This window comes from Salmo salar, chromosome 08 (genome assembly GCF_965601325.2).
Source record: "Salmo salar chromosome 08, fSalSal1, whole genome shotgun sequence".
NCBI classification, from domain to species: domain Eukaryota; kingdom Metazoa; phylum Chordata; class Actinopteri; order Salmoniformes; family Salmonidae; genus Salmo; species Salmo salar.
The window spans coordinates 15931167-15945661 of record NC_138298.1 but is presented as its reverse complement, the minus strand read 5'-3'; the positions used below and the strand labels follow the sequence as shown (position 1 = coordinate 15945661).

Here is a 14495-nt window from a genome sequence, read left to right as displayed (position 1 = left end):
GACAGCAGTGTGTAGGGAGGTTCCTAGGTGTGAGAAGTGTGCGGAAGGGCATGAGACAAAGGAATGTGTAGCATTGGGAAAAGTAGTGCTATGTGTTAATTGTAGGGGTGCCCATGGGGCTGGGGATCAGAAATGTCCAGTGTGAGAGAGGCAGGTTGAGGTTTCCAGGGTCAGAGTTGTTTTATGCTAAGGCAGTGAAGAAAGTAGAGGAAGATGGGTCAAGGGGGGTGATCCTGAGAGGAGTGGTGTGAGTTGTAGCTCTGTACCAGTACAGAGGGATAAACCAACAAGTGATATGTTTCAGTAATATTGGATTTTTGTGGTGGCAGCTGCAGAGAGGTATTTGGGTGTGTGAGACTTGACATCAGAAGAGTTACAGGGTGTGTTAAGTGGTGGTGTCCCATCCTTTCAGGCTGTTGGCCTGGAGTAGGACTAAATAGATTTTAAATAGTGGAGTATGTTTTTATTATTATTATTTAATTTTTGTGTGAGTGTAGTGTTAGATGGTAGGGTATTTGTTGTATTATTCTTATTAAACAATTGTTTAAAGCAAAGTATAAGGGAGTTATACTCCAGTCTAGTAGGTGGCGGTAAGGCAACATTTATTGGATGCCAACTGCCGTTAAACTTCATCAAAGAAGAAGTAGTAGTAGTAGTAAACAGAAGTAAACAGTGACCAATAACCATTTCCACGTTAGCGGTTTTATTGTTATTTAGAAGTTTATTAACACAATGGAACTCAAAATATGACTAATTTAAATGCACAGCATTACATACTTACCTCAGGTAGTTATTAATTCGCGTTGGAGACAGGACTTGGTTGATAGATGTTATTTAGCTAGGTAGCCGCTAACAACAATGGCTAACGTTAATTGTATGGGTTTTCACACTCAAATAGCCTCCATCATAGAGGTGCTAGCGAATGCAGCCGTGGCAGAGATCTGTAAACTCGTAGACGACGACTATGCAGTGTTTCGTTTGGAAATGTCTCAAAGCCAGAAAGAAAACAGGGGATTGCGGCGGAAACTACAGATATTGGAACTGAAGGTGGCACGGGAGCGCGTCCTTACCAGTCGTCCCAGTAGTGTCAAGATCCTCGACCGATACAGAGGAATGGCAAGAGGTACATTTTGCATAAATTGTCCAGCTCCCCTCTGCGCATGTGTTCAGATGTTACCCAGAATTGTGACTTGGTCCGTTTTTGGATAGTATGCAATAGACGGGTTGATTGTTTTGAGTTTTTCCTGGTCAGGTAAAACTCTGGGTCCTATTCCTAGGCTATGACAAAATATTGTTATAGATAGCTTCCCTTTTCATCTGTGTTATGACTATAGGGCTTGGACTTTTTGGGGTCATGTGAATTGGAAACACTCCTGGCCTAAGGTGGATCAAACCCTTTCAAACTACCGCAAACCTTGTTGTTATTCATTCTAAATCAGATATCAAAAGAGCCAGAGAAGACAACTTTAATGGACACCATGCTCTGTAGTTTAGTGAACTACTATAGCAGGGCTGAGCGTTATGCAAAGAATGGTTACAATGTCTTTAAATATTCATTTCACTCTATACACAATGTTAAGCAGACAGGTTTGAAAGTCTTAATTTAATGTCACGAAACCTATTTGTTCATCTAATTACAGTGCTCTTCTGCAATTATTCATTCTGTAATCTTTATGTAAGGCAGGGTTACATTTAACACTCACAGTATACTTTGTAACAGTTTTTTATGTGTAAGTCATAAAACCACTAACCTTGTGTTGTTGTCCTGGGCTCAATCTGTCCCACCAGAGATTGGTTTCCTGGTGCTCACTGTAGGAACTGATTGCCTGTAAAATCCATATATTCAATCATTAAATCAACTACTTTCTAAAGTTTAATTGAAAATAATATCCCCCTTTTCAGTATATTTTATTGAATATCACTCATTCTATTGCACTCTTCTAACCAAACCTGCATTACCAGTTCAGGGAACAGAACAGAAAACCGGAAAATAACAAAATTATATTTCATAGGTTTAAAAAGGAAGTATATAATCCGGTATTTTTCTTTGGTCCGAACCGGTTCACAAATGTATTTTGCTGGTCGGAACAGTGGAACGGAACCAAAAAAAGGATGGTTCTGTTCAGAACGAAACAATTGGAAAATTACTTTGGTAATCAAGACTGACGCCCTGATGGCTGCCTATCTCTGTATTTGCGAAGGTTATGGTGGTGCTAGAATCCAGCAATTCTCTCTTTCTGCATTAGCTATGCATCTGTTATGGTTGGACAAATGTGTTCACATTGTCTGTGTAGACTGCGCTGTGGTGGAATTTGTAGGTTTTTTACTTTTAAGGCAGGGAAATTTGCTCCAGAAACATTTGAATAATCACCAGCAGTGGAAATAAAATATTATGCAAACAAACATTACTGGACTAATAAACTGGCTGACTAACCTTTTCAGGAACTTCAGTATCCCTTGATCTTGGGTAGCAGCAGCAGATCGTTTAATCTTTATCCTGTGCCAAACACATTTATTCTCTGAGTCTAAATCAGGGGATGCAACTATCACTGGGGACACACGTCCCCTCCACATTCTGAAATTGCATTTTTGTCCCCCCCAGTTTTATCATTGGAATGTGATACAAAACGAGGCAACGGTGTGCTTTAGGACCATGCGGACGCCTCCGAGTGGTCGGGTAGGCTGTTTCTGGAACAAAGCCTATTCCCCCTAAGGAGACTGAAAAGATTTGGCATGGATCCTCAAAAAGTTCTACAGCTGCACCATCGAGAGCATCCTGACTGGTTGCATCACTGCCTGCTATGGCAACTGCTCGGCCTCCGACCGCAAGGCACTACAGAGGGTAGTGCTAACGGCCCAGTACATCACTGGGGCCAAGCTTCCTGCCTTCCAGGACCACTATGCCAGGCGGTGTCAGAGGAAGGCCCTAAAAATGGTCACCCTAGTCATCGACTGTTCTCTCTGCTACCGCACAGCAAGTGGTACCGGAGCACCAAGTCTAGGTCCAAAAGTTTTCTTAACAGCTTCTACCCCTAAGCCATAAGACTCCTGAACAGCTAATCAAATGGCTACCCAGACTATTTCCATTGTCCCCCCCTTCCCCCCTCCTCTCTGTTATGCTGCTGCTACTCTGTTTATTATCTATGCATAGTCACTTTAACTCTACCTACATGTACATATTACCTCGACTACATATTTCTGCGCATGAGTAAAGCTAGCCAACGTTGCAATGACGTCGCCTACATGCGTGATCAGGGATTTCTATTGGATAAGCCGTTTCTGCCTATCTTCATACTGTACCGTCTTTGACGAGGTGCTGGTGCAACCAAACTAGTTGTTGAGAGGAGTGGTTGATGAGGCTTTGGAGGCTGTAGCTAGGAGACCACTGTGAATCCACCTGTCACAACAAGCATGGGGCTACCGCGTCACTAGACAAAACGGAGGAAAACAGGCTGAAATTGGGGGAGGTACTATGAAAACTTGTCCAAAAAGAAACGTCTGCTTTCTTTTCCGTTGCAAAACATTTTTTCTATGACATTAACTAATGAATATGTCTGGTAAACGCATTTGTTGCTGCTGCTGCTTTGAAATTGAAAAGTACTGGGACAAATACTGTCTCGCCACACGTTTTCTGGCAGCACTGGGGCTGGCCCTAACCTTTTGGGGGCCATACGCAAAAGTTGGAGGGCAGAGAATGTTTTAGAGTTAATTTCCTGCAATTCTACACGTGTTGCCATGGGGTACAGAAAATGTTTTCAAAATGCATACTGCCTCCAAGTGGTGTGTGCGGCACTTATGAAGCCTGCCTTCCGTTGTCACATTTTCGTGAATGAGGCGCTATACCTAATAAACTGGCCGTTCAAGTATTCATACCACTTGGCTTATTCCACATTTTGTTGTGTTACAGCATGAATTCAAAATGGATTTAATTATAATTGCTTCTCACCAATCTACACACTACACCATAATAACAAACTGAAAACATGTTTTTGAAAATCTTAGCAAATGTATTGAAAATGAAATACAGAAATATCTAATTTACACAAGTATTCACACCCCTGAGTCAATACTTTGTAGACTTACCTTTGGCAGCGATGACAGCTGTGAGTCTTTCTGGGTAAGTCTCTAAAAGCATTCCACACCTGGATTGTGCAACATTTGCTAATTATTAAAAATGGTTCAAGCTCTGTCAAATAGGTTGTTGTTCAAATAAGTTGTTGTAGTTTTCAGTTCTTCTTGCCATAGATTTAAGAAAATTAAACACAGCCACTCAGGAACATTCACTGTCTTCTTGGTAAGCAACTCCAGTGTAGATTTGTCCTTGTGTTTAAGGTTATTGTCCTGCTGAAAGGTAAATTAATCTCCCTGTGTCTGTTGGAAAGCAGACTGATGTTGTTGATCCATCCTCAGTTTTTCCTATCACAGTCATTAAACCATAAGCGGTTTTCTTCCTCTTTGGCAACTGAGTTAGTAAGGGCACCTGTATCTTTGTAGTGACTGGGTGTATTGATACACCATTCAAAGTGTAATTCATAACTTCACCATGTTCAAAGGGATATTCAATGCATGTTTAGTTTTTTTTTATCCATCTACCAATAAGTGCCCTTCTTTGCAAGGTATTTCGAAAACCTCCCTGGTCTTTGTGGTTGAATCTGTGTTTTCAATTCACTTCTTCGACTGAGACCTTACAGATAATTCTATGTGTGGGGTACAGAGATGAGTTATTCATTAAAAAAAAGAATGTTAAACACTATTATTGCACACAAAGTGAGTCCATACAACTTATTATGTGACCTGTTAAGAAAATGTTTATCCTGAACTTATTTATGCTTGAATACTTATTACTTTACTCTCTTAATTTAATTTGTTTTAAAAAAATCCCCAAAACATAATTCCACTTTGACATTATGGGGTATTGTTTGTAGACCAGTGACCCCCCCAAAAAATCCAAGTTTAGTTAATTTTAAATTCAGGCTGTAACACAACAAAATGTGGAAAAAGTCAAGGGGTGTCAATACTTTCTCAAGGCACTCCATATATACTTTTTGGGGGGGGCACTAGTGGATGGGGCCCCTAAGTGACCGCTTATGTCACTTGTGCCTGGGGCCGGAACTGATGTAGTACTTCCCCTGATTACTTAGCTATCTTGCAAAAAAATGTATTTACCAGGCAGGTCAATTAAGAATGAATTATTCTAACACAGAGACACAATATTATATTCTAACTCAATTCATATTATCATATTCTAACCAGATTCTTGATTTACTGAATTTCCTATTGTCATACTCAATTAAAATATGTAATGCATGGAACATAATCAATCAATCAATAAATAGTATGTCAAGAATTTATGAGAAGGGACACTTGTAGACAGTGTCAAGTGCACAATATAGCATTGACAGTACCTAACTTAACCACCCGTTTCCCCCAATCACTCTCTCAGGTGAAGGACATCTCACTGGAGGCCACAGGAGCTTTGTGAAGCCAGCAGGACACAATACATGGAGAGATGACCAACCAATCACTGTTGATGAGGGGAGTGGAACCTCAACCCAGCATGTTATCGTGATAGAGGTTAGTGTCATAATGTAACATTAACAGTGACAGTACATCAAATGTGGCCCGTTTTTAGTCAGCTATTCATCTATTTGCCATAGGAGACTTTGAGACTTCACTACCACATTGTTATCCAATTCAACTCATGTACCGATAATAACCTCCTCTCTTCTTGTCAGTCTGCAGAGGCTGCAGGTCCTGGGGTCAAGCAGGAGAGGACTGAAGGAGAGAAGGACCCACGGCACAGCAGAGACATCCAGACTGAAACAGCGGCTGGGGTGATGCCCCCTGTAGCCACGGAGGACCTACACACCGCTGCCGTGCCCCAGGCCAGGACCAGACGCAGCATCTTGGAGGTCAGTGGAACGCCGAACGCCGTCCTCAAGTCAAAGACAGACACCGAGACTTTAACTGTAACACACAGGCTCTTACACACAGGATCTGACCACAGATCAGACCCAGAGAGACTTGGGAGACTGGGCTGTCCTCCTGCTTCCGGCTCAGAGTACCTACCGGTATTTCACCAGAGCCAGAGGATGGATCATTCCCGTGGAGATGGAGATGGTGACGCATTAGACACTGGCGTTGATGATCTGTCTTGTTCTTACGCTACAGAGATGGACCCTGGTAACATGCCCTTGGGTTTAGAGACACAGACTGATCTGTCTAGAGGGGAATGGAACCGGTACAGTAGTAGTGTATACTCTGAAGGGTGTCTAGATAAGAAAAGTGAGGGTTTAGTCGTAGATGAGGTGACTGTAAAATTGGAGGGCAATGTACCTCCCACATGGAATGGTCACTTAGGAGACGGACACTCGCAGGGCAGAGATTTCTTAGACTACAGGGAAAGCTTAGAGACAAATCAAAATGTCGCCACCCACTCCCTTTTACACGCGTTCAGGGATCGCGACCCAGTGTCCACGTCGATGGGGCCTTCTGATTCACACAGCCACATCCTTTTCGATCAGGTATTGAACTCAAACGACAGGTCTAGAGCTCAGGGAGGGGGAGCCACATCAGGCAATAGTAAAGAGAAACGGTTCCTCTGCATGTTCTGTAACAAAGGCTTCAGCTGCCCCCAGAAGGTGGAGATCCACAAGAGGGTCCACACTGGGGAGAAACCCTTCAGCTGTACCCAGTGTCACATGTGCTTTGCCCAGGCTGGTGACCTGAAGAGGCACCAGAGGGTCCACTCAGGGGAGAAACCCTACAGCTGCCCCCAGTGTGAGAAGCGGTTCTCCCGCCAGGACCAGCTGAAGAGGCACCATATGGTCCACACGCGAGAGAGGCCGTTTGCCTGTACTCACTGCAGGAAGAGGTTCTCAGAGAGGAGCTACCTCAGGATACACCAGCAGAAAAACCATTCCACTCTATAGCTTCTGACATTTACATCAAACACTGCATTAAAGACAAATTTACATTTTCACGGTTGTCAGCAGAAAAGGTCCACAGATACATTTGGATTAACAGATTTCATTGTTGAATATTCCTGGGTAGAATATTGCATCCAGACATTGTGTGATATATAATCCTAAAGTCTGATACATATTGTGTTTGTACTGTGTAGGCTATATGATGTTCACAAATGTCTATTTCATTACTTCTATTAAACTACAAAATGTTTTTCCAATACATTTTTCATGAGAAAATGTATGCAAGTTATACATTTTTTGTTGATATGTGTATATGTGGTATTCATATATAGTGTATTTAAAACTTGTTTATGTTTAATAAACACAAAATGGGACTTTTAATTCCAAGACTTTCATTGATTTGTCAGTATACATCACATCTGATCTCACCCTATTCTGCATACACCTGACAGTGCTTTATAACCAATATACACTTAAATATACTTACACAATAACACTTACTGTACAATTCTATATAGTTTAGTCAAGTTTGTCTGATGATTACTTTTTACTTATCATAGCTGACTCATATTTACCCACCCATCATATTTATGTCCACCATGATGGGTTTAACAACAGTGAAGTCATTCTATAACTACAGTATAGGACTCATGTAGTGGGGATGGATAAACACTCCATGTTGAAAGTGTGTTTATTATCTGTGTGTACGTACCTGAGGGAGTGTATGTCTGTGTAATCTGCATCACCTGTCTCTTCCAGGAGGATGAGGGTCCAGAGGTGCTGCTGGTGAAGGAGGATGGTTGTGAGGAGGGTCTGGGGAACCCTGAGGAGACCATGGTGACGGAGGACAACCAGACTACACCTCCTCCTGAACCCACAGAGGAACCAGCTGAGCAGCACAGGACCACACACAGTCTCACTGAGGTGAGCCCACTGTGAACTACTGTCTGAATGGTTTTGCCTTTTAGATCCTAATGAATTAGACTATGTAGATAGATAAGGACCTGATCCTTGATCAGCACTTCTACTTTGAGACTCTTTCTAGGTACGGGCCCAGGTCTAGATGAATGTTGTCTTAAGTGTGGGACCTTATGTTTGAATTATCAAACCATGAAAGAGTGTCAAGTAATCAAATCAACTAACATGTTTGCATAGTACTCAAAGCAATCCCTCTTTGCCCAATCAGAAGATGCTCCATAGCAGGGTGCTCATATCAGATTTCTTGATCCAACATCCTCTCACTCTGTATCTCTTACAGTCAGTAGACATGGAGGATGGGAAGCCTGATCTGTTGCTGGTCAAAGAGGAGACAATAGAAGATGAACCAGAGAGCATTGATCTGCTGAGTGGACTAAAGATGGGGGAGCAAGGTAAGGGAGAAATAATTATAGCATAGAGCAACTTATGTTTGCATACAAAAACACACATCTTAACTTGACCAGGTAATTGATAAAGAAAAACTCCATATGTAGAGTTCTCTGCTGTCGTGTCTTTGGGGGTACCATTAAACTGAAGACATGTTTATCAATTAACTCCCTGTAATTATTATCACGCGATCAAACTGGTTCATCGTTTAATTGTAATTAACTAGGAGATCGGGGCACCAAGGAAATGATTCAGATTACAAAGTTATAATTTTCCTAATATAACTTTCCTATATTATAACATATATTATATTCTATTATAGTATAGGCCGATTATCTTCTGGTTTAAATGGTGTATTTTACCTCGCGTCCAGTCTCATTCCAAACGTCGTAAATTGTTGTATCTGCATGAACCCAGTCTTTACTAAGAGTCATCCATACATCAATTGTCTTAAAATCATTTATTTACTAAACTAAGTAATTCACATAAAGTATACAAACAGTAATTATCATCACAAAGAATTGGTAGAGTAATGTGCCCTAGTGGCTAACAGGCATGGCTGGTGTCTTGTAGAACAATGGGTCATAAAATGTTCAGCTGAGGAGGTACAAAGAGTTCATTAATATTAACAATTGACATGCTAATCCTTTGCACATGAACGCTCACTCATTTGAGAACAATTGCAATCAATATATATTTACGCTCAGTGTGTCGTCGGGATCCTTGTTGGAGCGTCGTTCTGTTGGAGAGTTCTCCCTCTCTCTCTCTCTCTCTCTCTCTCTCTCTCTCTCTCTCTCTCTCTCTCTCTCTCGGTTAGAATGGATCTTTCAAAGCGACATTCATTAATGTCGTCATAGAATGGATGTTTCGTTGGTCTTCGCGTTCAATGATATAATTTACTTAGCTGCAGACTAATAATTAATATCAAAGACTTGTTCTTATTCTGTCGGTATCAATAGTCTAAAAGTTAACCACGTGGTATAGTTCACTTTCAGTAGAGTACTTGGATAGTCAAACCTATTGGCCAACTCGCAATGGAGTGGAGGCCGGGTCTGAAGGAAGTAGATCAGGGTATAGTTTTATAGTGAACATGTCACATGACGCCTGGTCCTGTCTGTGTCCCTGGGGGCGTGCCGATGACTGAGTTAAGCTTGGTACAGAAATACAATTCTATCACATTAACATCAGTCCATAGCATCTCAATGTATTACAAATAGCTTTATCCTTATTAATACATTTTATACAACCATGTGGATGCAAGTCTCAAGGCTGAGGCTATTATATAAACCGTTTTATGGTAATATGGCTATATTGTCTCTTCTGAGTATCACAAAATTGTACCAAGCGGACCAGTTCGTAGCTGGATTCTTCACCAATCTTCCATACCTTCTCCAGAACACAAAGGTCGCTTGGCTCCCCAATTCTGTGAGTTGGAAGAATTTCCTGTGTCTCTCTATGGGCCATGTGGCAAGAGATTCTCCTCTTAGAGTTTTTACAACCCTTTCACACAGGGCCTGGGTGGGGGAAGGTAGGTTGGGGGATGGTGCAAGGGGGAGGGGGTCAACTGTCCTCCCTGTACTCAAAGAGGCCAACGTCATGACACTGCCATGTTTGTAAAGTCTATTTTGTAACCTCTTCCTGCAGGTGGTTGGCTGGAGGCTAACAGAGGAGACTGGTCGGCCGTCTTGGATTCCCAGACCCAGACGGGTGCAGCCAAGGGCCCAGGGGACGACATTACCGAGGAGGCCAGGACCAGAGGTGACATAGTGGAGGTCAGTGGATGGGACAGCATCCTCAACTCTGGGCTGGGGAACAACAGTGTTAACCAGAAAAAGACAGTCGAACACAAAACAACAACCAAACTTAGTCTCCATGACAACAGACTGGCTGAGATCAGGGTGAGGTGTAGATTTGGTCTGTGGGGACAGGGAGGTGTCTGTATGCGGGGGGAGAGAACAGGTAGCTGTGCTGACTGACTTGGTTATTTTTGTATTATTACAGAGACTGAGTTTCCCTCATCTCAGTCGAACCAAAACATATTTCATTCTTGAATCAACACATATGGACCTTGTTTCATAGTAAACTCCAATGGCTCATATTGTTAGGTACTTGACTGTGGTTAACATTTTATAATATCATGTCATGCTTCTGTGTGTACAGCAAAGAGTTTCTTATATAAACCTTTATGCTTTTCTGTTTACAGTCTGCAGTCCATGAGGACCTGCTGATGTCTGGTGTTGCTGACGGAAGAGACTGGACATCTGAGGCGGCTGGTCACAAACCCTGGCCCCGGATCATAACCCTGGATCTGGAGCCATCACTCTTCCTTCCCGAGTCGGAACTAGGACCCAACCGTGAGGGACAGAGACACCACCACAACCACTACACAGAACACAACCAGTGGACAGGAGGACTGAACCACCTCAGTCCTGGTGGTCATCAGAGAGACAAAGGCTCCAGTCAGGGATCCAGTCTGCAGTCTAGGGCTGATAGAGATGGACCCTCCTGTTCCTATTATACAAACACCACAGTATCCATGATGAACAGAGCAGGTCACCCTGGGCTTCAGTCTTCACAGAGAGTGATGGTAGCCCCCCCTGGTGGTAGTCTATCAGCAAGTCTGTCTTCTCCTTCAGGGCCTCGTCCAATGCCTGGTGACTTGGTTCATAGAAGGCCTGGGTCTAGCCTTCCTCACTTACCTCAGGTTTACCCCACCAATACAGACAGGGTCAGGATGGGTGTTCACCATAAGAGGTACCTAGCCTATAACACAACACACAATCCCAACAACACCCAAACAATGGCTAGAGGTCAAGGAGGGAGCTCAAAGACTAACCACCTGAGGGTGGTGGCTCCTGCTTCTACTGCCTCCGGTGTCATTGGCTCACAATGTGGGAGGCCGAGCATTAGGACGGACGCCGACAAGCCGTATGCCTGCCCCACGTGTGGGAAGTGCTTTGCTGAGGCAAGGTATGTGAAGCAGCACCAGACTGTTCACACCAAGGACAGCTTCAATTGCAAATTGTGTCACAAGAGCTTCTCCTTCCTGAGTAGCCTTATCAGACATAGGAGTGTCCACAATGGGGAGAAATCGTAGCAGTGTGTCTTGAGATGTACACAGGGGATATCTGGGAATCATTCTTTATCTGACACATTATAGTTATAATGTTTAGTGTCTTGGGATAAGAGGGTAATTAACCGCATACCCCTTATTAACCCCTTTAACTTTGAATTACTTAACAGGCTTGTGTTAATAACTGTTTTTTAGAGAGATAGTAAACGTAGGCTAGAACAAGTATAGTTCAATATTCTCTGGTCTGATGAAACCAAGATTGAACTCTTTGGCCTGAATGCTAAGCAGCGCGTCTGGAGGAAACCTGGCACCATCCCTACGGTGAAGCATGACGGTAGCAGCATCATGCTGTGGGGATGTCTTTCAGCGCCAGGGACTGTGAGACTAGTGAGGATCGAGGCAAAGATAATGGAGCAAAGTACAGAGATCCTTGATGAAAACCTGCTCCAGAGCACTCAGGACCTCAAGCTGGGGTGAAGATTCATCTTCCAACAGGACAACGACCCTAAGCACACAGCCAAGACAATGCAGGAGTGGCTTCAGGACAAGTCTCTGAATGTCCTTGAGTGACCCAGCCAGAGCCTGGACTTGAAACCGATCAACCATTTCTGGAGAGACCTGAAAATAACTGTGCAGCTACGCTCCCCATCCAACCCGACAGAGCTTGAGAGGATCTGCAGAGAGGAATGGGAGAAATTTCCCAAATACAAGTGTGCCAAGCTTGTAGCATTATACCCAAGAAGACTCAGGGCTGAAATCGCTGCCAAAGGTGCTTTAACAAAGTACTGAGTAAAGGGTCTGAATACTTGTGTAAATGTGATATTTCAGTTTTATATTTGTAATAAATTAGCAATAATTTCTAAAAACCTGTTTTTGCTTTGTTATTATCGGGTATTGTGTGTAGATTGATGAAGGGATAACATTATTTTTTTTTTTATTTAGAATAAGGCTGTAATGTAACAAAATGTGGAAAAAGTCAAGGGGTCTGAATACTTTCGGAAGGCACTGTAACTCAAAGCTAGAATGAAAACAGGGCATTGCGGCGGAAACTACAGGTACTGGAACTGAAGGGGGCATGATAGCGTGTCCTCGCCAGTTGTCCAAATACTGTCAAGATCGTCCACCGATAAACTATCAAAATAAAGAGTGTCAGACCCTGAAGAAGGCACAGTGATGCCGAAACGTTGGTGATTTACCCAATAAATTACTGAGAGTTTATATATGGAGTGTGCGACTCTTTATTTTGATAGTTTATTCGCCGTTAGTTAGCACTTCCACACAAAATAATTTTTCTGGGTGTGTGCCAGCTCATGTTTTTTATTCTAAGACCCTCGACCGATACAGAGGAATGGTAAGAGGTACATTTAGCAGAAGACAGGAATGGCAAGAGGTGCATTTAGCAGAAGACAGGAATGGCAAGAGGTGCATTTTGCCCCGTTCCCATCTGTGCATGTTAACTTACATGTGTTAACCACATATGGGTCTTGGACAGTTTTTGGATAGTATGCAATAATTCACCTGATTACTTCGTTATCTTGCGCAAAGACACAATATCATATTCTAACCAGATTCTTGATTTACTGCATTTCCTATTATTTACTCATTGAAAACAATGTGATACATGGAACACAATACATCAATCAATAAATAGTATACCAAGAAGTTATGAGAAGTGTTACCTTACATCCTTGCCAATTACAGACAGTGTCAATAGTGTACAACATACCGTTGAGCATTGACAGTAGTTAACCTAACCACCGCTTTTCGCCCAATAACTCTCTCAGGTGAAGGACATCTCACTGGAGGCCACAGGAGCTTTGTAAAGCCAGTGGGACACAATACATGGAGAGATGATCAACCAATCACTGTTGATGAGGGGAGTGGAACCTCAACCCAGCACTTATCGTGATAGAGGTTAGTGTAATATTGTTGCTTGAAATATTAGTTACTTTGTAAATCAGATGTGGCCTGTTTATTTCAGAAAGGCTCCCCTCAGCTATTCATTTGTTTACATGTACATCCTTGTCTATCTGCCATAGGGGAGTTTGAGACTTCACCAAATCAAATAATATTTTATTGGTCACATACGTGTTTAGCAGATGTTATTGCAAGTGTAGCGGAATGCTTGTGTTTCTAGCTCTAACAGTGCAGTAATATCTAACAAGTAATATCTAACAATTTCACAACATATACACAATACACACAAGTCTAAGTAAATGAATGGAAGTAAGAAAATATACAAAACTTTGGGGTCACTTAGAAATGTCCTTGTTTTTGAAAGAAAAGCACATGTTTTATCCATTGAAGTAACATCAAATTGATCAGAATACAGTGTAGACATTGTTAATGTTGTAAATGACTATTGTAGCTGGAAACGGCTGATTTTTAATGGAATATCTATGTAGGCGTACAGAGGCCCATTATCAGCAAACATCACTCTTGTGTTCCAATGGCATGTTGTGTTAGCTAATCCAAGTTTATAATTTTAAAAGGCTAATTGATCATTAGAAAACCCTTTTGCAATTATGTTAGCACAGCTGAAAACTGTTGTGCTGATTAAAGAAGCAATTAAACTGGCCTTTAGACTAGTTGAGTATCCGGAGCATTAGCATTTGTGGGTTCGATTACAGGCTCAAAATGGGCAGAAACAAAGTCCTTTCTTCTGAAACTCGTCAGTCTGTTCTTGTTCTGAGAAATGAAGGCTATTCCATGCAAGAAATTGGCAAGAAACTGAAGATCTCATACAGCGCTGTGTACTACTCCCTTCACAGAACAGCGCAAACTGGCTCTAACCAGAGTAGAAAGAGGAGTGGGGAGGCCCCAATGCACAACTGAGCAAGAGGACAAGTACATTAGAGTGTCTAGTTTGAGAAACAGATGCCTCACAAGTCCTCAACTGGCGGGAGGGTACTATGGTGTTGAATGCTAAGCAATAGTCAATGAACAGCATTCTTACATAGGTATTCCTCTTGTCCAGATGGGATAGGGCAGTGTGCAGTGCGATGGCGATTGCATCGTTTGTGGATCTATTGGGGCGGTAAGCAAATTTTAGTGGGTCTAGGGTGACGGTTAAGGTAGAGGTGACATGATCCTTGACTAGTCTCTCAAAGCACTTCATGATGACAGCA

The 14495-nt window shown here is 42.4% G+C and overlaps 1 protein-coding gene across 1 annotated transcript; it reads left to right on the top strand.

Moving 5' to 3' along the window:
• Positions 1 to 649: 649 nt before the first annotated feature.
• Positions 650 to 12565, top strand: LOC106610099 (uncharacterized). Its single transcript, XM_014209266.3, has 7 exons — positions 650 to 1123; positions 5444 to 5574; positions 5736 to 5912; positions 7689 to 7853; positions 8188 to 8299; positions 9939 to 10066; positions 10498 to 12565. The coding sequence occupies exons 1-7, from the start codon at positions 859 to 861 to the stop codon at positions 11389 to 11391; spliced, it is 1872 nt and encodes a 623-aa protein (XP_014064741.3). The 5' UTR covers positions 650 to 858; the 3' UTR covers positions 11392 to 12565.
• Positions 12566 to 14495: the final 1930 nt, after the last annotated feature.